General features: G+C 39.6%; 1 protein-coding gene across 5 annotated transcripts in view; it reads left to right on the top strand.

The window, feature by feature from the left end:
- The window catches only part of ATP8A2 (ATPase phospholipid transporting 8A2), a 313,460-nt gene that overhangs the window by 114,518 nt on the left and 175,803 nt on the right, over positions 1-23,139 (top strand). For all 5 annotated transcript variants that reach the window (XM_074535255.1, XM_074535256.1, XM_074535257.1 and 2 more), the window contains one exon: positions 6,220-6,392. In XM_074535255.1, the coding sequence (XP_074391356.1) occupies positions 6,220-6,392 (173 nt within the window). The remainder of the gene's footprint in view (positions 1-6,219; positions 6,393-23,139) is intronic.

Raw genomic sequence — 23,139 nt, 5'->3', positions numbered from 1 at the left:
AGTGAGCCTATCTAATTTCTCTGGGTCCTCCATATGATTTTTTTTTTTTGGCGTGGTAGGAGATCATATTCATCAAGCAGAATCGTGGTGTTATTAAATAATAAATTCTGCCATATCAGATCTGTGACAGTCAGTTGATTAGCATGTTTTAAGAATGGCTGTAAGGTGATATTGGAGTAGTCACACACTGTGTGCTTGTATGTATCTAAATCAGTATGTGATGCAGTCTGAGTACTGCAGTAATACTGAGCAAACAGCTATTGATGGGCCTGTTTGTTAGTTTTTCTCTTAGTTTTGATCTTACTTAAAAGAGTAAATTGAAGGTGTGCAGCTGGGATCTGATCTTCCACAATCCATTTGCTAAATGGTTTTGTGCGTACAGGTTGAATTTGAAGTGAATCCTGTATTGTAGAAGGATTCAGACTTCCTCTAAACTGGGAAATGTTGGTAGTGTTTCTTTTTACATGTGTGAAGTAGTGAAGTATTCACAGTTAGTCTTTGGCTCTTAAGGGTTTTCCTAGCTCTCAACTAGAGTGTCCTTATCTCCTCTTCTTCTGTAAAGCTAGGGAAGGGATGAACTCTTAAAGTTGGTCTTCAGAAATGTGTAATTTTCAGGGTCATCTCTCCATAGTGCCGTTTTTAGTAAGTTAGCAAACAGAACAACCTCCCTGCTAATATTTCTACTTCTGGTTTCACAACAACCTTACAGGTGGTGTATTTCCAGGAACGCAGCCTGCTCTGTTCCGCATGCACTACCTCATCTGTTGCACATCTAGCAAGATTAATGCCCATACTGCTGTCAAGTTCGATTTTATTCTTTTTTGCATTGTTCTATGGTTTTAAGAGTAGAAGAAAGCCGGAGTGGTTTTGTGGCTACTCTTCAGAATTTCCTTATTGTTGAGAAAGTGTGTAAATGCTTCTCTGAAATTTTTTGTGAGTTGAATGTGGAGGTCCATGTTGTCGTAGAGTTGATTATATTACACCATACATATTCCAATATTAGTAATTAAGTATTTTCAATGCTACTGATGTTTTGAGTATCCATTTTATGGGCCATGGCTTTTGTATCTGTTTATACAAGCAAGTGACACATTGCACCTAGAAAACACAGTTGTGTTTGAATTGGTATTTCCATCCCCAGCTAAATTATGAGAGTACACAGAAGCAGTTAAAAAACCAACTGTTTGAAGCCTGATCAATTATAGAAATCACAAAAGAGTGGGAACAGAGGAACTGACAAGTCCTGTAGCTGGACTACTGTCATAAACATGACGTAATCTTCACTAGGGTTTGTGGCTATATGCTTGCACCCTTCCTTATAACTAGGTCTTTGGAAGTTCCCTGTTTGCTTTTGGAAGTTGAAGTAGTTTGCTGACCTAGTCAAGTCTGGTACCAAACTTGTAAGATTGGCAAAAGTGAGGATCTGTTCTGAAAGTGGTATTTCTTTCTAAGTTCTAGGATAGGTTTCAAGTTTAGCTCTTGCATATGTGTTATTTATTGTGGCAAGCACTTCCAGTGACTCTTCTGTCAAAGGGGTGTTTAAATAGTTCTAATAGTTTTGCCAGCTTTGGTTTAAGCATTAGGTTTTCTTGCCTCTATGTTGGTTATTCTTATTTTCCTGTAAATTTGCTTCTGCCAGAAGTCTTTACAGATCTCTTTGGCACAGCAGCCAGGCAGATTGAATTCAAAGATTTCACTTAACGTGGTGAAACTTCTAGGTTGCAATGAAAATTGGAACATTTCCCATGAAGTAGGGTTGGCCAGTGTTATCTTGATTGGGATTATGCAATGGATTCCTTGCTTAATTTCAATTTCTCTTGGAATAATTTTCACTTAACACTGGGGGAAAGGGATGTGCCTGATATTTTGATTGAAACCACTTTTTTCAGCATGGTGAAAGAATTGTTACATCTGATGATTCAGATTATCTGTGGATGGGAAGGAAAACAGCAGCTGTAGAAAGTAAATTCATGGATTGGTAAAACAAATTGACCTGGCACTTCAGTGCACTCTAGTGAGTTAGCAGATTGTGTAATTTATCTAACCTCATTCATACCAGAACTAGTGGTTTAGAAATTAAATATAGGATGGTGAAAGAAGTTAGCTTGGAAAACCCTTCAAGCTCCTGTAGCTAGCAGTACTTCCAAGATAACTACAGAAGCAAATAGTTTGTGATTGACTTAGCTTATAGTGTAAGTAAGTAAGCCTAATGTGTAAGTTTAACATCTCTTACTGAAGGAGCTTGTTTTGTGAGGCTCATTTTAGGTCTTTGGAGATGGAGGAATGGCTGTTCAAGAAAGATGAATCACTGAATATTCTGAATTGGAAAGAACTCAGAGGACCATTGAGTCCAGCTCTAAAGTGAATGGCCCATATGAAGGCCATACCCATGATCATGGCATGATTAGCACCATGCTCCACCCAAGCGGGCATGAAATGTGGGCAGCCAGAATGTAAGGTTAATTTTAGCTGTATGGGGGTATGTCTGTCAGAGGGTATGGAGTATGTCTGTCAGATCCAGGGCTGAGTGGCTCTCTTCAGCTAAAGATGCCTTCTGGCCTACCTGATGCTACAAGCCACTGACTTCTCTTCCTGAGATGTCTTTCCTTATGGGCCATGGATGGCTGTATGCTTACAATGAACCATGAGTGTAGTGGTTGCAAAAACTTTTGTCCTATCTCCTGCTATAGTGAGTTTGTGAGCCTTTCCAGGGAAATGCAGGGCAGGAAAGAGGAGATTTAGAACTGATTGTCTTATAATAATTGTCCAATTCTTCTCTGGATATCAGCGTTTTTTTAGGGAGTGGCTGTTATCCTGCTGGAGTCTTCTGCACTCAATTTTTCCAAGTCCTTCTGAGTTGTTTTTTTTTCTTGGCAAGCATCTGATACTGTCATTCTGTGTTGGACACTTCATTGCCTCAAACACCAACATTTCTTGCTGTTGTGTCTGAAGCTCTGGTGGGAGGGAATGGATGGTATGATGCACTGCTTCTAGAAAAACCCAACCAAAACTGAGCAAAAAAAACTCTCAAGAACAGCAACAACAAGCACCGCCCAAAGGCACATGGTGTACACAAAAAATGCTTAAGTTCTAATTAAGTAACCTATACAACATTCCTAATGTTTCTTATTACAGCATGAGGAGACTGCTCTTGTTTTTAGTGAAATCAGCCGAGTTTCTGATTGCGCTGACTTCACAGTTGACTTCAAGCATCATGTAACAAGTATTGATATGTGCTCTATTAACCTACAAAATAATAGCCTGGTAAACCCCAGAATGTTTGTTAGTATTGTAATTCATAAAGCTGGGCACAGCAGGGATTTTTCTTTAGGTTTTAGGAAGTGAGAATATGCAGGCATGCTATCACAAGGTTTGTTAAAGAGCCTGAGTGTACAGTCCAGAAAAGACCACACAAACTCTGCTTCAGGATGTTTTTGTTTTCTGTCTGTCAACAAATTTAGTCTGCTATGAAGATTTATAATAGTGAACTAATGATGTTACTTCATGTTCTGTATGGAAACTATGCACACAGAGAACAGTAAAATCTGAAAGTTTATTTTAAGGCAGTAATGCAAGTAAATGCTCTGCTGAGGGTTTCTATTTGTGGTCCCAACTTGTTAAAATGGAAATGAAAAAACAAACAGGAAGAGCAGGTGGGATAGGTTTACTATGGAATGTAGCACTATGTCTTAAATTTAACTCAAGCACAGAGACTGTAACGTCTTTAACCCTTAAATGCATTTATGTCAGAATTGTTCATGTTTTTAGAAACAAATCCCTTCATCATGTCTAAGGTCTAAAAGTAGAATAAAAATAAATTGAAACCTCATTTCCTTAGCTTTTTCAGTTTGAGTTCTGTAGTTGACTTTTTACAATCTGGTTTGGTTTTTTTTCATATTTGTTCTCTGACACTTGGTGGTCTTATGAGCCCTTGTAAAGCTCTAAACTGATAATGTTACTCATTCAACTGACCGCTTAAGCATGTGCACGTCCTTTACTGGCTTACGAAGTGTCTATATTTATTAGAATAACCCACTGAATCAAGGCTACTTAGAAGATGGACTTTTTGGTTTTTGCCCCTTCTGACTTTCAAGTAAAGCTGTATATTTTTAATATTTGATGGAAGTCAATATGCCACCACCATAAGGTTTGATTGGCAGGTGCCTCTCTGGGTTTCCCCAGGGCAGCTGGATGCTCTGTGCCTGGGAAGGAAAACCAAGTTTATTATGGCTAAGTGAAAGGCTTGCGTTATTTGTTTTTAGTACTCTATTTCTGTCAGATGCCCTGACAAACTTACCATTTAGGCTTTATGGATATTCAGTAAAAAAGGCAGGGGTATTCCACAGATGTGAGATACTTTCTTAGGATTACTATTGATTTCTGCTCCATCATGCTTGTTCTAGTAAAGGATTGACTTAGTCTTGCTTGATGTGACTCACAGAAACTTATCCCTTAATGTCAAGCACAGCGTAAAAGCTGGGGATCAAAGTAGGGATTTTTACTCTAGTTACCATTAATGAGTTGCCCACAGAAGGATATAGTTCCATGGTTTCCAAATGTTTGTTCCCCTGCTTGCCTAGAAGGTCGTCATTATATACCCATTGAGAATGGGGTCTGGTTTATTTGGCTTAATTGCACTGGCCTATAAGAGTAATAGTTGGCTTTCTTTTTTAAAACACAGCAATTTTAAGTAGTTGGAAGAAACAGAAATAATAATTCACGCTTTTTTACTGTCTAAAGCTGTTAGGTTGCAAGTTAGCCTTGCATATGGAGGAGTATATTGAAAGTTGTACAAAGTGCTGGTAAAATGAAGTGTCTCATTTGTAATCCTTGATGTATAGTGTGTTGGGGTATTATTAACAGTGTTACTGGTTCTGTGTCATCTTACATGTAAGATGAGTAAGTTCCATGACCAGCACATTAATTGGATGAGGCTTATCTGTATCCATGATAATAAGCAATGGAGGGACTGGTATCCTCAACTCATGAGAAATATCACCTTTTATAAGTTTTCTTGTGGCTTTGTCTTTTGAGCAATAGATGATGGATATTCAGTAACCCTCCTGAACTTGCCCTCAGATTCTCCTCTGTCTCTGTAGGGGGGAGTGCTTGGGCCCTGGCCTTCACCCTCCTTTGGGTCAGGTGAAAAATGAGGGTGTTCCCTCTAAAGTGCCCCAAGTGCTAGACAGGGAATAAGGGCAGGGAGTTCTCCCTTGGTTTCAAATAGTCAGAGAAGCGTTTAATCCTGTGTGTGCATTCAGGAGAAGGACAAGGGTTAATTTTGCACTTGAGAGCAAGAAAAATGTTTGAGCAAGACTGAGAGGAAGCAGTAAAGAAAAAGAAATGATACGCCAAGATCCCAGGGGCAGAGGCTCTTGGGATAAAATTCGATTATTGATAGCATTAACCAAATTGTATCTGTTTTACCATCCTTGGAGTTTCTGTGAATGTTGACCCTGCACAGTAGTGTTGAACTAGATAAAACAGCTTTCTTCCTAGAAGACTTACCCTTGTTTTCCCAGCACTGGTCTCTAATGGTTGAAGCACAGTCATTGCCTTTGTATTGGATTTTCAGGTACAGTGTAGATAAAGCATGCCATGAAGTCATAAATCTAATCCCTCACATTTTAATGGGGAAACAGGGAATTATGCAGTCATTCTTTTAAAGAAGAAGGTGCAAAAATCTGTCTCTCAAGTGGCTGAATTGTGTTCTCTGTCCCACTCATTAACTTAATCTGTAAATCTGCCTCCAGTTTGGGGCTCGTTTTCTAGTGGATCAGAGTGAATTTGTTTCGATCCCCATACTAATGAGTGAGATGAGAGAAAATGAATTGTAAAGGAAATTTTCCTCTTTCCTCCCACACTTCCCCTTTTAGTGAAAGTGGCCTGATTCTTTTCCTACCTGTTTGGAAAGTTGATGTATTTGGGCTGCAGTTGAAAAGGCTGTATCACAACTGCTTTGAGCACATCCATCATTCAGGAGTGTGTAGTAAAGATGCTGGAATCTGCTCTGAAACAAGACAAGTTCCTGGGCAAGCAGAGGCAGCTTTTGCCCATTTCTGACACCAGTCAGGATGTCTGCACAAGGTACTGATAGCACTAGCTCAAGTCAGTGCCAATTTGAGTGCATGTGTGCTGTGATCTGGAGATACCTTGCTCTAGTTTGAATGCACTTTTCTTATATTAGGAAGAAACATTTTTTTTCTGTTTTTCCTTCAGGCAACAAGAGCTTCTCTGACTCAACATTGTACCAGTCTGGGGGAGTCACTGGGCAAGGAAAATGATATTGCCCTGATTATTGATGGCCACACACTGAAGTATGCCCTTTCATTTGAAGTCAGGCAGAGCTTTCTGGACTTGGCACTCTCCTGTAAAGCAGTCATTTGTTGCAGGTAAGGAATTCTGTGTTTCTTTTGGGTAACAAAATGGGCATGAGGCCTGTGAAAGTCAACCTCATATGCACACAGCCACACTTAAGTATGCTGGGAAGCAGCTTGCTTAGTAGTGTCTTTCTTCCTCCTATGGAGTAGGAGGTGTGTTCCTTCATTAAAATTGTGTCATCAAATAGTACAGTTCCCTCTGCCAGTGTCAGTCCCAGCTGAGTCTGATCTCTTCTATAAAGTGATGAAAGATCATGAGAAAACATTGTGCCTGATTGCCTGATTATAGTAGGCACTGATGAGAAGCAGTGGTATGGATATCATTTGTAATCAAAAAGTTTGTGTGACTGTTCAACTCAGCTCTAGAGAGTCACTGCAGGAATTTAGGTTGGTCTTGACTTCTGGTTGTGTATCATGTGAGCCTGTGATAATGTGATTTGCCCTACTAAAATGTTAGACTACTGCTGGCTTTGCTAAGTCACAGCAGAGTTTGTTGCTGTTTGTGGATATAGCCATACACAGATTCGGTCCTATGTCATGACTGCTTCAGAAGGAAGGAAATAAGAGCCCCAAGAAAACGAAAACCAAAAGCTGGCTTACTTTACTTTTTGTGTAGCAGGAAGGCTGCATAATTTTTAACTTTGAAAGATTATGTGGCTTTGAGGATTGTGTGCGTTTGTGCTCATTGCTGGTATTTGGGGGGGAACTGTGACCTAGTGGAGATTGTTGGTTTAGGCAGGCAGGAAGTTTTATTTGCATTCTAGAAGCAAGACCTGCTTTGTGGGAAATGACTGTATGGAGACCTTGTACTGCTTTTTTTTTGCAGTCTTACTGACTTTTATGTGTGCACTTTGGTACAAGTATCACATGGCAAAAGGAGTGCTGTCCATGTAGCTGAAATAGCTGAACTCTTGGGCTTTTTATCTCACTAGTTTCTTTCCATTTGTTTTCTGGGTTGCTGTAGTGCATGATTCTGGGGCTAGAGCTATTCAATGGGTTTATTAATTACCTGATGATTAGATGGAGTATGAGCTCAGTAAAATTACAAATGATGCAAGACTGAGGAGTGAGTGATAACACTGAGTGCTTGGCTGCCCTTCTGAGGGACTTCTATAGGCTGAAGAATTGAGCAGCAAAATCTCATGAGGCTCCAGAAGAGGAAATGCAAAGTTCTATGCCTAAGGAGTTACAATTACACCAGTAAGCTGTGGGGGTTACTGAGCTAGAAAGCACCTTTGTCCAGAAGGATCTTTAGATCCTTGGTGGACAAGCTGACCATGAGCCAGCAATGCATCTGAGTGGCAAAGCAGACTGGTGTTACCTGGGCTGAGGTGTAAGGAGCATTGGTAAAGGTTGAGGGAGGTGATCCTTCTCCACAATGGCGAGGTAACTTCTGCAATGTTGTGTCCAGTTCTGAGATCCTTAATGTAACAGGTTTAATGGAGAGAGTCCATTAAAGGACTCTCCGTCCATTCAGGACCATGAAGATGATAAAGGGGCTGGAGCATCTGTCATACAGTGAGAATCTGAGAGCTGCAAGTGTTCAGCCTAGAGAAGAGGAGACTTAGAGGGGTTTGTATCAATTAGTATGAGCATGCAATAGAAGAGAATGAAAGATGAGAGAGACAGGTTCTTCCCTGTCGTGTTCAGTGACAGCAGTTTTTCTTCTGTTGCTGATTAATTTTTTTAAAAGCTGGGCAGGGGGCTAGAGGAAGAAGGCACAGAGCCTTAGAGCGGAGGTCTCATTTCTGCAGCTGTTTCATGGAGTGGGAAGTGTTTTACAAGAGGGAGCTAACACAAGTGTAGCCATCTTTGGAATGCAGCAGGCCCCAGTGTAGGGCCAGAGTGAAGGTACCTTGGGCTTCGAGAGCACCAAGTGCATAGGAAGGGAACTTGGAACTGACCCTGTCTTGTGCTCTGTTTGAGAGGCAGTTAACAAACAGAGCAGATGGAAAGCTCCTGCTTTCCTACTCTATCACAGGGCTTTGGAGAGATCTTCCAAGGCACTCTGTTAGCTTATTGCTTGAAGATTTGACAAGTTAAGCCAAAGACCTACGTAGCTGAAACAAATAATAAATTGCAAATTATTAAAATTACACATAAAATATATATAATAAGCTGAATATAATGAATGGTTCTGTTTTGCCAGGAGACATGCAATACTGGACATTTCCTCTTTCATTATTTCATGAGGGGAGCCAACAGGAGTTTTATTTATTAGTGAATTAGCAAATTGAGGAACAATGCAGGAAAAAGTACTTTAAAGTATAAATCAAAGGGGAAGAGATGATGTAATTTCATAGCTTAAAAGGAGGAATGAAAATAATTGAGTTTTAAGTCCCCAGGGAAAATGAGGAATGCTTTTAATAACCTTTAAGGTTTTCCAAGAACCTTCCAGTCACTTGCCAGGTGCTTGATACTGAAGCAAGAAAAACATTTTTTTTTTAATGCCCTGAGTTGTTTTCAATGGTACTTTGTGTGTCAAATAAGGCAGTTCACTTATACTTCACAGGAAGAAGTTTTAAAATGGAATTGAGAAAGAGGACATTTCAAATTAGAGTAGTCTTCAAATGAAAATGTTAATTGGGAGGGGGATGTAGCTCTTTAACTTAGTGGTATGATATTTAACCACAGTAGGAGTTGCCTTGCTATCCTCAACATTTGCATAAATTCATGGGGCTTAATATTTCATAAATTTACTGAAACATTTTCATCTCCTCTGGGGAGTTTCAGCTGCATTTGCCATTCAAAATTTTTTTTTTAAATATAGTTAAGACATACTGTATATTCATTTTCTGGGCTTTAGGCATAAACTGTAGTTGAACTTGATTCTCAGGGGTAATCTCTTAAAATGAAACTGTAGTAAACCTGGCTCCTTTTTGCATTAAGAGGGCGAGATGGTATCTTCTGATGGGGTTAAGTCTTCCACTGTTACAGTGTCTATAGCAGACCATTGGCACAGTGGAGAAAAATATACCCCTCGGGAGACTTGGTAAAGCTAGCAAAATCAAATCAAACAACTCCTTAAGACAAAGCCTTGTTTGTTAAGTTTTTCCAGAAACTGACAGATCTTATTATCGTTCTTCACACTGACTGGGATGTCAGGATGTCAAAAGCAAGCAAAACTTACTTTTCAGCGGAGGTAAATGTTGTTTGGAAGGCAGTTGAACTTGTGACTTCGTTTATGAGATCCAACCTGATGATTGCCTGTCTCTGGTTTTCAAATGTTCCTTTAACAGACCTGTTTTTTGTGATGTTTTTTGAGACACAAAATGTTGAGGTTTGGGTAGAAGTGAGATTATTCTTTTAATAACCAAATACAGTGTTATCATTCATCTAGTGTTTATACTCTAGCTGGTAGGTACAGCATATTGTTGCATTTGGCTCTGAATATAAAAGTAGCTGAGAATTATATAACTTGTGTGTTATGGCATTTAATTTAAAATTCAGTATAATTTTAAATTCATATTTAATTCTCTACTGAAGAGCCTGCCTTGAATTGGAAGTATTTGTAGTTGAATTAATGCAATGCTTCAGAAACACATGTTTATGACTGTGCTTTGGGAACTTTTCGTTATTGTTGTTGAACAGAACTTCCTTGCAGGTGGCAGTGACTCTGCCTTTGTATGGGTTTAATGCCATATTAACAAGACATCCATCAGGAAGAAGCAGTCTATCATAATTTAAGAGATTAAAGAATTCTAAGCAGTTTGTAAGTACTTCAGTACTTAAAATTAATTGCTGGACAGCAGAAGTGGTCTTTTGTGTAATTTCCTTCACAGATGCAAGCACAGCAAAACAAGCATCTCCAGAGAGATGTGTAGCATAAGGCTGGGAACCCATCCCAAGCTGGGCTGCCTCAGTGTGATTCTTTTCTCTTTTGCTTGTGTTACTGACCATTTCTGCCGTACTTCTTGAGGTGGTGATGCTGGGATGTTGTTTCTTTTCCATATGTGTACTTAGATCCTGCAGCTCTTCTCTGAGTGAACAGTGAGTTGATGCCCACATAGGAGGGCTTTCAGGTAATAGGAAAAATAAATAAAATTTTTCAATTGCTGTACAGTCCATCAACTTTTCTGCCATACTTTTGATCCTATGTCCTGTTCTGGAGAGGTGTCTATAAAGTGGTGCAGCATGAACAGAAATTGAGAAATCCAGCAACAGCAATTTCTATGGACTAGGCTATTTCCACAAAGGCACTTGCCATGTCATGACTACTACATCGGGATGTTTTTGCTTGCTGTTAGGTGTGAAAGGTGTGTGCAATTGTTGCTCAGCATCTGAACACTGACTTCTGGAGGGCTTCTGCCCAACCTCACCAGCTAACTTTAGATGATAGTGGCACAAACTGTTGCTTTCAGTACCTTGAGCAGTATTGGAGCTGTAGTGATAATGGTTAGGAGCTGAGTAATAAATAAAGAAGCAAGAGGAAAAAATCTATGTTTTTTAAACAAGCAACAGGAAAACCCTGTTCTGTATTTCTATTGCAGGTAGCATGCAGGGAGGCTGGGGTGAAGACAGGAGCCCACAGGTATCGCTCTGAGAACAGACACTAAATGTTCTGAGATGACCATGCCCTTTGACTAGAGTGTGTTTGGGTGCGGATAGGGAAGGGGTTTAATGAATTGAAAGCAGAAGGTTAGAGAAGGGAAGGCAAAAAGCAGCTTGTGAAGAGTACATGTTGCTAACTGTTAGAGTCACTTCATCAGCTGAGGAGAGAAGAGAGATGAGGAGACAAGAGAAAAGTTGTTTCAGCACTCCAGGTTGTAAGGCCACAGCTGGGGTGCTTCTGGTCTTCCATCATGATTTGGAGGAGACATTAATAGCATAGCTGACAAAATGAACATCTGCAATACTTCTTAAATATTTATTCCCCCAACTCGCATATTGTTGCTGGTGCTAGTATTTGACACAATGATTCTTCTGTGCCGTAGTTCAGTGTGTATTTATTTCTTGAATCAAAAAAAGTGTCTTGCTGGCTTTCATTAGAAAGACCCCCATTTTCATGACAAAAAATGCAACTCAATTCTGATTAAGAGTAAGATAGCCAATTCTACTGTTAATTGGTCCCAAAGAAAATTGTGGATGTATTACATTTTCCTGTGTGTACATCTTGTGTTTCCTCTCATCTGTCACCTACTAAATAATCAATGCTCATTCTCATATTCTATTTCTGCCAACTCATGACAGCAATATTATGACTTTGAAAACCATGAGGGAAGAACCATTCTGGCAGCTTTAGTGTTTGTAGATAATTGAAGTGGGAGGAAGGTTTGGAGTTGCAGCATTACATGGTGCTCTCTGCACTCTTTGATAAAGAATACTCACAGATGATTAGAAATGATCACCTAAACTGTTCAGTGTGTATGTAAGGATGTATAAAGCAATCCTGGGACTTGTGATTATTTTTCTTAAAAGCCTGTTGGCTGCTTTGCAAGAGCTAAGTAAACTTGGAAAATGTCACCAGTTCTGTGCTGGAAAGCTAATATGGGAAAACTTTAGGAGAGCTTGGTCTTACAAATTTTGGTTATTATGTTGTCCTCTGAGTGGCAAAGTCAGTTTCTGCTGTATGTTTTGACTTCTGTTCTTTTTAATAGGTGTTCTGAGCTATGACAGTTCCTGAACCTCACTTTCATAGTTCAAATCATTCAAATGCTTAGCTAATGTTTAAAGAGGGAAAAAGTACTGTTTACACTGTAACAGTACTTAAAGATACTGTTTTAACTGGTATTGTTTGTTTTTTAAATGACACAGGTGAAGCATGTTTCCCTTGGGTAACTATTAGCTGCCTGACAGCCTGAATTTAAATGATTCATGCTATGTAGCCAAACATTTCTTACTGCTTAACTTCATCCCATTATTGTGACTGTTCCTATTCTTAGCAATTATTTTACTTTATTTGTTCCAATGAGGAAATAATTCAAGTGAAATAATCCCTAAGTTGAATCAATGTTCCAGTTTTCACTGCTATTCACAATTTGGCAAAATGTTTGCCTTTTTGAATTTATTAAAGAAAAATACTTAGTTCATAGACTAAGTTTCTATTGTGCTTTACACTTGCGTATTTCTGTTCAGATCTGGTATCTGTTTTAGTGTTCAATTTCTGTTTCTACTGGATGACCAGCTGAGTGAGTTCTCTTGCTCATAACTGATTAGGAATAAAAACCTTTTCCTGAAATATTCTGCTTCACCTCTGTTTCCTGTTTCTGTTTATATTCTTACTAGCAAATTTACTTACCACAAAGTTATTGAAAAATGTTGGAGGAAAGGCAGGAATATAGCTAAAATCAACATTTTTCATTGGAAACAATTTTGTAGGAAAAATACTGCATGTCCTGACAAAAAACTTAGTAAGTTTCTCCTTCAAGTAGTGTTTTCCCTAGTTGTTATGTTTAAAATTAACTTGTTACCATTTTTCATTGTGAGTCTAATATTTAGGTGACTAAAATCTTAGCAGTGCAGTTGGTCCATCTTGTCAAATGTAAGTGAAATTTGTCTCTTGAGCAATGGGATGTTAATACTCACAAACACTTCCAAATGGTATCAGTGCCTGTTTCTTCACCACACTGCAATATCTTGTCCAGATTGCTCCTGGTCTCTTCAGCTTCTGAGCGGGAGCAGCCAGCAGTGCTATGTTTAGTGCTACACTTCCCAAACTGGAAAATAAACATTCCATAGATACTGCACATGAGAAAAAACTATGCTGCTGGAATGTATGCTATTTTAGAAGAAAGATAAAACTGTGGTTTGGAATACCTGCTCTTCCATGAGAAATTCATAGTGCTGGTATATTTTTCTTTCCACTAGTGTTGGCGTCTTAACCCCTGTCTTCTGGTCGAGTTCCAAATGGAACAATTACTTTCTTCTCACTGAAATTCCCCTGCTGCCTTTATTGAATGTAACGTAATTCACTTCCTATGCAAAGCTGTTGAGGGTGATAATGTGAATGCTAAAGGTCACCAGGTTTTAATTGAAAGGTCCTACAGCAAAGTTCTGCTTGTGAACACACCTCTAACTATTTGCATCCCTTTATTTTAAGCTTCTGTTTTGTACAAATGGTATTGGAAGTATAAGTGATACCACTAATCTCTTTAAGCAAAATATGTAGGGTCTTTTTTTGGAAGGGAGGTGTTTGTTTGGTGTTTTTCTTTGTCTTTTTTATGGTTAGGGCGTGGTGCATGTTTTACTCTGGGCTTACCCAGGTTCCTCCTGTTTTCCAGTGCAAGTGTAAAGTAACTTTGTATCTTAGCTGACAGCAGAATGTTTGAACTCTTTGAAGGTGGCTTGTGTGGCATGTGTAATACATGGTCTCTAACACAGTGCACAGAAACATGCATTGGTGTATGCCCTAGTGTCTGGTAAGAACAGGTTCTAGTATGATGAGGTGTGTAGGCTAACTGCACCTCACTGTCCTGTCTTGAATAAAGCTTCTTCCCAAACCAGTGATGTCAGACACTCTGCTTCTCCATTAGGCTTCAGTAATGCCAGTTTTTTCCAGTTTAGGTGTTCTGGCACAACTGAACTCTTGACACAGTTGTCCTTATTTCCTACCACTTGTCTGTTGTGCCAAATACCCTTTTCCTGAGTTCCTGGAGCAGTGCTGAGTGTTGTCTGCTAGGGAGTGACTAAATGTTTCCTCTTATGGAATTCCCTGCTGATCCATAAGGCTGGATGGAGGCCAAGGGTCTGGTGCCTTTTTGCAGCCTTGTGACTGGTTTGTAAAGGTTTCTGGCTGTGCAGAAAAGTTCTTTAATTCCTTGCTCACCAGGTTGCAATTGCAAGGAAATAGTTTACATTTTCTGTTTCTTTTAATGGTTTGAAGATGTTATGAAGGAGTAGGTGGCCTTATCTTGATCATTTCTTATTATTCTGTACTTTCTTCTCTAAATATTGGGTAGTTTTAAAGATCTCAAAACTTTTCCTAGGAGAGGATTTGAGCATTCTCCTTGCTTTTATTGAAATATTTATTTTTGTCTTGCAAGTTTAATATTTGAATTTCACTAAAACCCTGATGCATGAAGGTTCAGAAGACAAAGGCCTCTAAAGAATATATGGTGCTGCACTGCATTCAGAAACAAGACTCAAACCAACTGTAATCTTACTCCTTTCATAAGATCCAACAGAGTCTCGTGCTCTATCCCACAGGACCAGCTCAAATATTGTATTTTCCATTGTTAAAAGTACAGATCTAAAATTACAGAGGCAGGAACACTCTGTTCTGCAAGCTTCTTAGTACTGCAGGGAATTACCTTCATGAGGGCTCTGGGCTTTAGGGCACTGTTGTAATATGTGGGACACTGAACTGGTAAAACAGCTCTGGTCAGTGTTTCCAAAAGTGCTTAGTGTTGGTGGAAGCTGACTCTCGAGTGTGTCTAAGTTGAGTAGGTGTACAGCTGAATCCATACTAGATATTTGGAAAAATTTGACCTTACACTGAAAAGAATGGCTAGGCTTAAATGTATTTCTCTGCTATTCATATCCTTGAAGTCATGATAATAAAGCCAAAACTATCCTTGAGGGAAACAGAGTAAACCTGATTTGATTCAGCAGGCTAGACTAGGAAGCAAACGCCTTGAGTTTGTTCACATGAGTAGAAAAATGAAGAGGCTCTGGCTCCAGTGGGCTATGCAGTTTTTGGCAGGCTTATGTGCTTGAAATGTGTAGATCTATAGATCTTTAACTGTGTGAGTAAATACCACCATATTCTGCAGGGCAAACAAGGCTGCCCAGTTGGAAGCCATTTAGCAAAGTAGCTATGTTGGTGGTGTAATAGCTTTTTTGGGGCCTAGACTTTTCTTTGCACAGTTGCTCACAGACAGTGGAAAGAATTCTTTGCTGAACCCTCTGTGTTTTGCAGTCTGTAAGGGATGCTCACCTGCTTATGCTGAGCAACACTAAACTCATCCTTTTAAAAAATAAAAATGTTATCTCTGTGCTAATAATTCTCCTTAGTACTTCTAAGAAAAAGCAAGTGAGAAAATGTGTGAGGAATACCTGTACATGCAAAGATATACTCAAGAACGTGAAGAAAAACTGATTTTCTGCTGTATCATAACTACCATTCAGCTTAATGGCTCTGTATTCTGAACACCACTGGCAGTGTTAAAATGGTAGAGACTTGGATTCTGTATCCACCAGTAGGCTGTTCTTAGGCTTTTTCTGAAAAAGGAGGTTTTAAATAGCTTTTCTCTATTCTGAGAAGGCTACTTTGATATGTTGTTTTGGCATGTGTGTTGAATGCATTTTGCTTCTACTCTTTCAAACTTGCTTCTCCAATAGTGTCTAGAATAGATAGTAGTGATATACATTGTTAATGATGATCTCTTCTAAATCTTGCTCTTTCATATTTCTCTTCTCTTACTGTTTTCCATGTCATGGCACACTTACACTTTTAAATTGCTCTTTCTCACAGGTCTTCTGTCACATCTTACTTTGTATAATATGTCGTCTTTGTGCATTCCTAGAATTGTTTTATTTATGCTCTACATAAACACACAAATTCAGGTTCCTACAGGGAGCACTTTGATCAGAGCTTCTAAACCTGTGTAGGGTGTTATCTGTGGCAGTTTGCCTGCATGTGGTGTTGAAAGAGCTGTTACTTGTGAGCCCTCATAGGAGGAACCAAGGAGCCCTAAAAAGAACCCAAAATGTGTGTGAAATAATGTGTTGAAGTGCCGAAACAAAGACGAGCTACGAACTCGATAAAGCTGGGCTGAAGACATCTGTTTGAGAGCTCAACTGTCTGTCATCTTTCTGCAAAAGAGCTTGTTTGAAAGTGTGTGCTGAGCATTCAGAGGTTGCTGGCTGAACTGATCCTGATGAGTGGGGAGGCAGGATTTCAGTCTCTGTAGAGGTTGAAAGACCTTAAGAACTTCTCTGCAGCTCAACAATTGCTGCTATCATTGTTATGTATGTAGAACCATTTGGTGTGGTTCACTCCTCTGAAGTCTTTCACTTGGCTTTAGTCTTTCATCTGGTGAGATGTTAAGCTCAGAACTGCCTGTATGCAGAAGGTCATTTTTACATGTGGTGTATTCAGTGTCCAAGTCAGTGCCAGGTTTCTCCACGACTTTCTACCTCTACATTCCTTGTCCTCCAAGTGAGGTGCTTCCATATACCTTGGTAGCTGGTTGTACAGATAGGTCATCATTTAAATGCAGTCTTCATGGTGTGATGGGTCTCTTGGAACAGTGGGTCAGTGATTTTGTCAGGAGACAGACTGACTCCATACACTGCCATAGTGGTGTGGTATAAGTGTGTCAGGATTAGGTGACGATGTTGAGATCTCTGCCCACATATCAGATGTGTGTGTACACATCTCTTGGATCTGTTGAGGGTTGTTTGTGGGACCTCCGTGTATTATTCTACAATCCTCCAACAAGTGTCCTTAAAACTGTTAAAACTAACATCTAGTTCCTAATATTATCAGAGTTAATAGAGCCATATTTTGAGACCGGATTTGGCCCCATTTTTTATAAATAGAAAATAGCTGTACTGTGGGATTTTCTGCTGCTCAGACTGGGTCTTCATAAACTTTTGAGTACTGGTTGGTGTAGTGGGAGCAAGAACTGTGACTGAGTTCAACTTGGAATTGGGGATGATGTCCAGAGCAACAAGGAACTGCAGGATTGTTTTGCGACTTTGCAGGGTGTTTTTTGCGGCTGCATTACTTTTGGTTAAGAAGTTCCTACTTCATCTTGGAAGGATAAAATCAAGCAACACTTGTAAGCAGTTCCCTTCAGGGTATCAGACATGATTGCTTTTAAACCCTGGTGCTCGTGACTGTCCCTCCCCTAGTGCTGGGTGGTTGACTTAGCTTTATTTTTTCAGTACAGCTGGTTTTAGGAATCTAAGGAAGAAACGTGTGCAAGCTTTCTTCTTCATTGTTTCTCATGTCTGTTTCTTTTGATAACCAACATGTGTGGGCTGGAAATCTAAGCTGTTTGGGGATGTTTTGTTAGGGTAGACTTTTAAAGGCAACATAGAGCTGCGTTTTATTCTGCCCAAGTGTAAGACTCTAATGAATATTTTTACTTTAATTGCTGAGCTTAGCCATTCTTAGCACATTCATGGGATTTGCTGGTTTTGTCTGACTAGTTGAATGGGTGTAGTAACTAGTGGGGTTTTAAGAAAAAATGTCTGAGGAGCCCACTTCATGCTTGTTTACAACAGCAGTTACTCTGGGAGACTGTTCTGCTGTACCTGGTCAGCTAAAACCCTGTTCAACTGTTCTGGCCATGTCTGCTTCTAACAATGGACAGGACTGCATCCGGATGGCTCTTGAATATCTATCTCAGTGAGGGAGACTCCACAGCTTCTCTCGGCAGCCTCTTCCAGTGCTCTGTCTCTTGCACAATGATACCACCCGTGGTACCTGCTGTCCTGGGTACACCACAGATACATAGTGACTTGCTGTCCTTTTATTGTGTGGTACTGCCACTAGTACCTTTTGCATTTTGATAAGTCAAACATGTGGTGAAGTAATCTCAAACTACTGAATAGCTTTTCTGAAAACTGCACACTGCCTTTGTGAAGGGTTCAGTACCTTGCTGTATGGCAATGCTTCTTTCCATCACCACAGAGATTTTCATCACCACAAGGTGACTTTTATTCACATTTGCAACTTAAGAATTTTAAAATATCAAGTGCCTTCACATTAAGAGAGTAAATATCGTACGGCTGTTTTAAAAACAAATGACCACACATGGTTCTCTGGTCTATAAGCTGATATGTCTGTACAAGTAGATGCAAGGTTCTTGCAGGTTGTGGGAACAGAAAGCTGCAGCTATCTTTTGTTCCTGTGATCTTTTGGTTCTTTTTGGGTTTTTTTTTAGTTATGTGCTTAACCTGAAGATCAATATGGACAGAACACAGGCATCCCAGTAGGACTGGCATACCCCGCAGAAGCAGGGTATGTCCCAGTGGAGGCTGTTGGACCCAGCAGCTGCTGTGCAGTGCACTGCTGCGAGTGTGCTGTGCTTGTGGAGCTCCTGGGTTGTGAGAAACTGTGTGCTTGGAGAAGCTGAAACCCATCTCTGCCTCTCTGCACTGTTCCTAATGTGTAATGAGATGTTTTGAGGAAGTATATGAATCTTCAATGTTGTGGATTCTGATCAGCCATCAGAGTACTCCCTGCAGAGAAGAGGCTGCTTAATTCAGTTCATGTCCGTGGCTGGGGAGGAATTGTCCTTTGAGTGCTGCTTGTGCTGCTTGGATGTCTGTGCCCACTGTCACCTAATGGCTCTTTATCTCAGCTTTTTTTTTTTAGGTAACATGATGTCCTGATGGGACTGGAGAGTTTGGACTATCTCTGACTGAGGTGTTAATCTAAACTAAAATAAAGAGTGAAGGTGGGAGTTGATTTTGTATGTCACAGGCATTGTTTGGTGGCCTGTAAGCACATCACAGTTGTTGTAGCTCTCCCCAAAGCAAATTCTGCACCACATTCTATTTGAAAATAGAAAAGTAAAGAACTGCTTAAACATTACTTGATTTTTAAAGAATAAACTTGATCTAATTACTGCTGGTATTATTGAGGGGTTTTTTTTGCTTATCAAAAAAACTCATGTTTTATATATTGTAGGCAAAAAGTGCTCTGAACCTAATCTATGATATGGTTAGTGGAGTCTCTTTTTGCTCCAACTGTGAAGATACTGTGAAGATCTTTGGATCAAAGGAGAGCTGGTACTTAACTATACTTTCTTCCTCTACTACTTTCAAATGTTGGTTTAAAACAAATATGTTTACCTCAAATTGCAGGTAATAAAATGTTTCACATTAAACTCCAAAGAACTACATGCAGAAGAAATTGAGTCTGATTTAAATGTCAGAAACAAAGAAATGGTGAGTTAAAGATTTAACTCTGCCCACAATGCAAAGTTTTGGAGATTCTTTCACTACTCAAGAGGAGTGTTGTGATTCAAGAATGCAGTCCTAGTGTTAGTTTTTCTGGTTTTGGCTTCTTTTATCTCCAAATAACAATTTGGTGGGAGTAGGGAGAGGATAATATAAAAATGTCTAAGCCCAGAAAACAGATGGCAACCGCTTCTTTAGAGCTTTTGTGCTTTATTAAATGAATAAGCATTTAGGGACCTTTTAAAAGCATGTGTCCTGGACCCAGTACCATATCCTTGGTCCTTAGAGCTTAATATTAATGTTTTGTTACAGTAGGGATCTATTACAGGATATAAAAAGCTCCACTGATTTAGAGCTCTGTTTTAATGGCATTTTTACCTCTTATCGAAGGTTGGCTCCTCAGGTGCAGTTCATGGCTGTGCTGAGAGGGGAAGTTTCCAGGAGTTCTGGCTTTTTTTGTAGGTATCTCTTGGGATAAAGCCAGTGCTTAGTGTCTGCAGTTCTTTGCTTAAAGATGGGTTGTGTGAAGGACCCCAAGGGGTACAAGGGGTCAGACTTGTTGCTCTTGCAGAGACTGTCAGCTTGGAAGAGGCCTATTTTAAAGTACGTAAAGCATAGCAACAATTTCTGTACTTTGGCCCTCTAGGATCAAGATGTAGTTTGTGAAAACAGGAAAGAATTCAGCATTTTGTCTCATCCCAGGTGTGCCATGGTATAATGGGGGCAGGTCTGACATTTCAATGTTCTCCGCAGCAGTGCAATTTTTTCTGAGCCCTCCTAACTTAGAGAGCCTGCAGATCTTCGCTGAAGAAATACAAATTGCTAGGAGAGTGGACAGTGCAAGGGGGGAAGAGATTGCTTCAGCCTGCCTGGGAGACTTTACTCAGTTTTGTTGCTGTTCTAAATCCATGCCATAGATAATTCCTCTGTATAATTTTGCCTGTGTTTTTGTGTTCAAAAACAGAAGTGCTTTTGTTGTGGGATTGATATTTTAATGTGTGCAGCTATTTTATACGAACACAGCAATGCAATAGGATGACAGCATCCACATGTTACAAACTGCATCTTTCACAATAATAATGTTCTTTTTTTATCTGATTTTCCTCTTCTAAAATCACTGTTTGCAAATCACTACTTTTCCTCATATACCTCCCACCTTCTTCACACTGGGGCTTCAGTTAAGTTTTGGATTTTGGTCTTAAAAACCAGGCTGACAGGCTGATCTGTGATGCTGTTGCCAGTTGGTTATGTCTAGGGGAATTTTTTTTTTCTTTAATTGGACATGTACAGTAAAACCCAATATTTTACAAGATGGTAGAGAGCAGGAACAGTGGTGGCAGTAGCAATTCAGCTGAAGGTGCAGCAAACAAGCCCAGCTCATGCTCAGTGTTCACACTCCCAAGTCCAGAATGGGAGGGTTGGAAGAAATTTTGGTTTTGGCCTGAGAACAAGAAAAGGATTAAAACCGCTAAACTTAGAATAAGTTTTTTTTTTTTTTTTTTTTTTCTGAGAAGAAGAAGGAACTGAGTGGAGAATGGAGTATAGTGTGGTGTTTTATGTGGTGATGACTGAAAAGCATAAAAAGACTTTCTTCTATTGTCAATTCTAATTGGAGGCTAGTAATTAGCAAGAAGAAAGAAGCCTAAGAAAGGAAAGACAAATGCGGAATTTTATTGAGTGGAAAGTTGCTGAACAAAAGAGGATTTTTGTTCATCTGTGTTCTAGTGGTTTTAAAGAAACCTACAAACTGCATACAAACTATTGAAAATTCTTTTCTCAACTCTTTCAAGTGTAAGGAGGGGGGGGAAATAATAAGAGGTATGAGTGCTAACTAATTCTTCTTAGTAAAGATGATCTGTAGGATGGTTTGTTAGGAATTCCTATACTGTGGGCTTTTGTCTTACTGTTCATCCAATAGGGACAGTGATGTGAATAAATATTTTACCTGGGGCTTTTAGCAATGAAACCAGAGCTCTGGGACCACATCTTCTGGTGAAGATATCTCATTCCTGGTTATGAGAAGATCCTGTTGGAATGTTAAACATGAAGTGCCAACAGCATAAAGGCTGTTATATGCATTATATAGTGTAATGTATTATAGGCACATGAATCATATGGATTTCACTCTTTAGGTCAATGGAATTGTCATGTCTCTTCCAATTTAACACAGACATGCAAAGGTGGAGTCTGCGAGTGGCTTAGTCACACCTCAATTAGAAAAAGCATCTCAGCAATGTTACGGAAGTCAAGTTGTAATGCTGAAGTTGCAGAAGCTCAGATACAGAGGCAGAAATGCTGTCTCTGGCTAAAGATAGCTGAGAATCTATTTCAGCTTCTTGCCTCTCCCATTCTAAAGACTTTACAAGGAGCAGTAAAAGTAACTGGATGGCTCTGTGTCTGTGGTGCATGTCTCAGAAGTCTGAATAACTGATTTGTGCTACCAATTTGCTATGGAGACTTGAGACACCTGGCCTTCTTCAGCTCTGTGCAAAATCAGGGGGTGTGATGATGCCTGTTCCTGCAGGCTGTGCACAGTGAGAGGCTGTATGAATATCTTGTTTGTTCCAGAAGAGCTTCAAGAAATAGAGTGGTTCTGCAGATATGTGGGTGGGAATCTGTTTCACAATAATGGTGAAAGTACTTCTGTAAATGAAGGGTAGCTTTGTTTTTAAATATAAAGGGATTAACAACCTAATTTACAAAATTAGCAAGGGGTTTTGAAAGGCTGATGATGGCAACAGATAGGATAAAGAAATGAAGCAGTATCTTAAAGTACAAGAGCAAGCTGTTGTTTGGCTCTGAAATTAGTAAGATATCTAGCTGGCTTAGGTGCTGAAAGTAGTTGAGCTGCAGCTGCCACCAGCTTCTTCAACAGGATGAACTGCATAGTGTGAAGTCTAGGCTTCTCCAGCCAGGCTGTGCTTGGCAGCATCCACTGCAAAGAAATTGGCTGTCTGTATGTATGTTGACAGTAAGAGTCGTCGGTGTTAATTCTGCATCCATCCTTACATAAAATATTAACACCAGCACTGGAAGGTGCGTCTCGAGTAGACTTGAAACTAATAGAGCTGTGACAGATGGACTGCTGGTATGAGTAAATGAAAAAGCATACTCCTTCTAAAAAATTCAAATTACAATATTTTGCAGGTTGAGAAGTGTACTGCATGTGGCAAATACTTCAGGCAAGCCATTTGGAAGCATTTCCTCGTAAAACTTGGGAAAAAACCCCCCAACTTTATTGGCCTAAATATTGCATGGACTAGAAATTTGCTGAAGGACTTAAAGCAAAAATAGGAGATGTGGCAGTAATTTGAGCTACAGGGCAGAGAACTGTGCTTGCAGGATAAATACCAAGCTCAGATTAAGTGTCTTACTAATGGTTTAAAGGAGGAGGTGAAACAGCTCATCAGTTAAATTCAGAATTTGATACTAAATCAGAGTTTTTTTGCAAGCTCAGATAGAATGAAAAGAAGTACTAAGTATGGAGTAGTTGAATCTTAGAAGACAGTATAGAAACAAGCTTAAAAAAAAGTGTGTTTTAGTGGAGAGAGAGAGAGAGGTGGCATCTTTTATATGGGAGAAGTTTGTTCAGCATGTTTTACCTGGCTGTGTGTCTGCCTTGGCTGTACTGGTTCAGAGACGTGCTTTGGCAGCTGTAATTAGTGTTGAATTTTTATTCCTGTTGAAGACTATGGCTGAGAATTAAAATTGGGTCATAAATACTGCAATAAATCCAAGGCTATTGTTAATAAGACTGTGCTACTCCAAACAGCAGTCTGATTCTGCAGAGATGCTGAGGGGCCTTATCCCTTAGGACTTAAAACAAATGAGGACATTTAATACTTCAGAAACCAAACTCATTTTTAAGTTTCTTTCGGAAAGAGGTAGTTATCACATTTTATGC

Source organism: Zonotrichia albicollis, chromosome 2 (genome assembly GCF_047830755.1).
Source record: "Zonotrichia albicollis isolate bZonAlb1 chromosome 2, bZonAlb1.hap1, whole genome shotgun sequence".
NCBI classification, from domain to species: domain Eukaryota; kingdom Metazoa; phylum Chordata; class Aves; order Passeriformes; family Passerellidae; genus Zonotrichia; species Zonotrichia albicollis.
The sequence above is the reverse complement of the archived record's forward strand: the minus strand, read 5'-3'. Positions and strand labels throughout refer to the sequence as shown.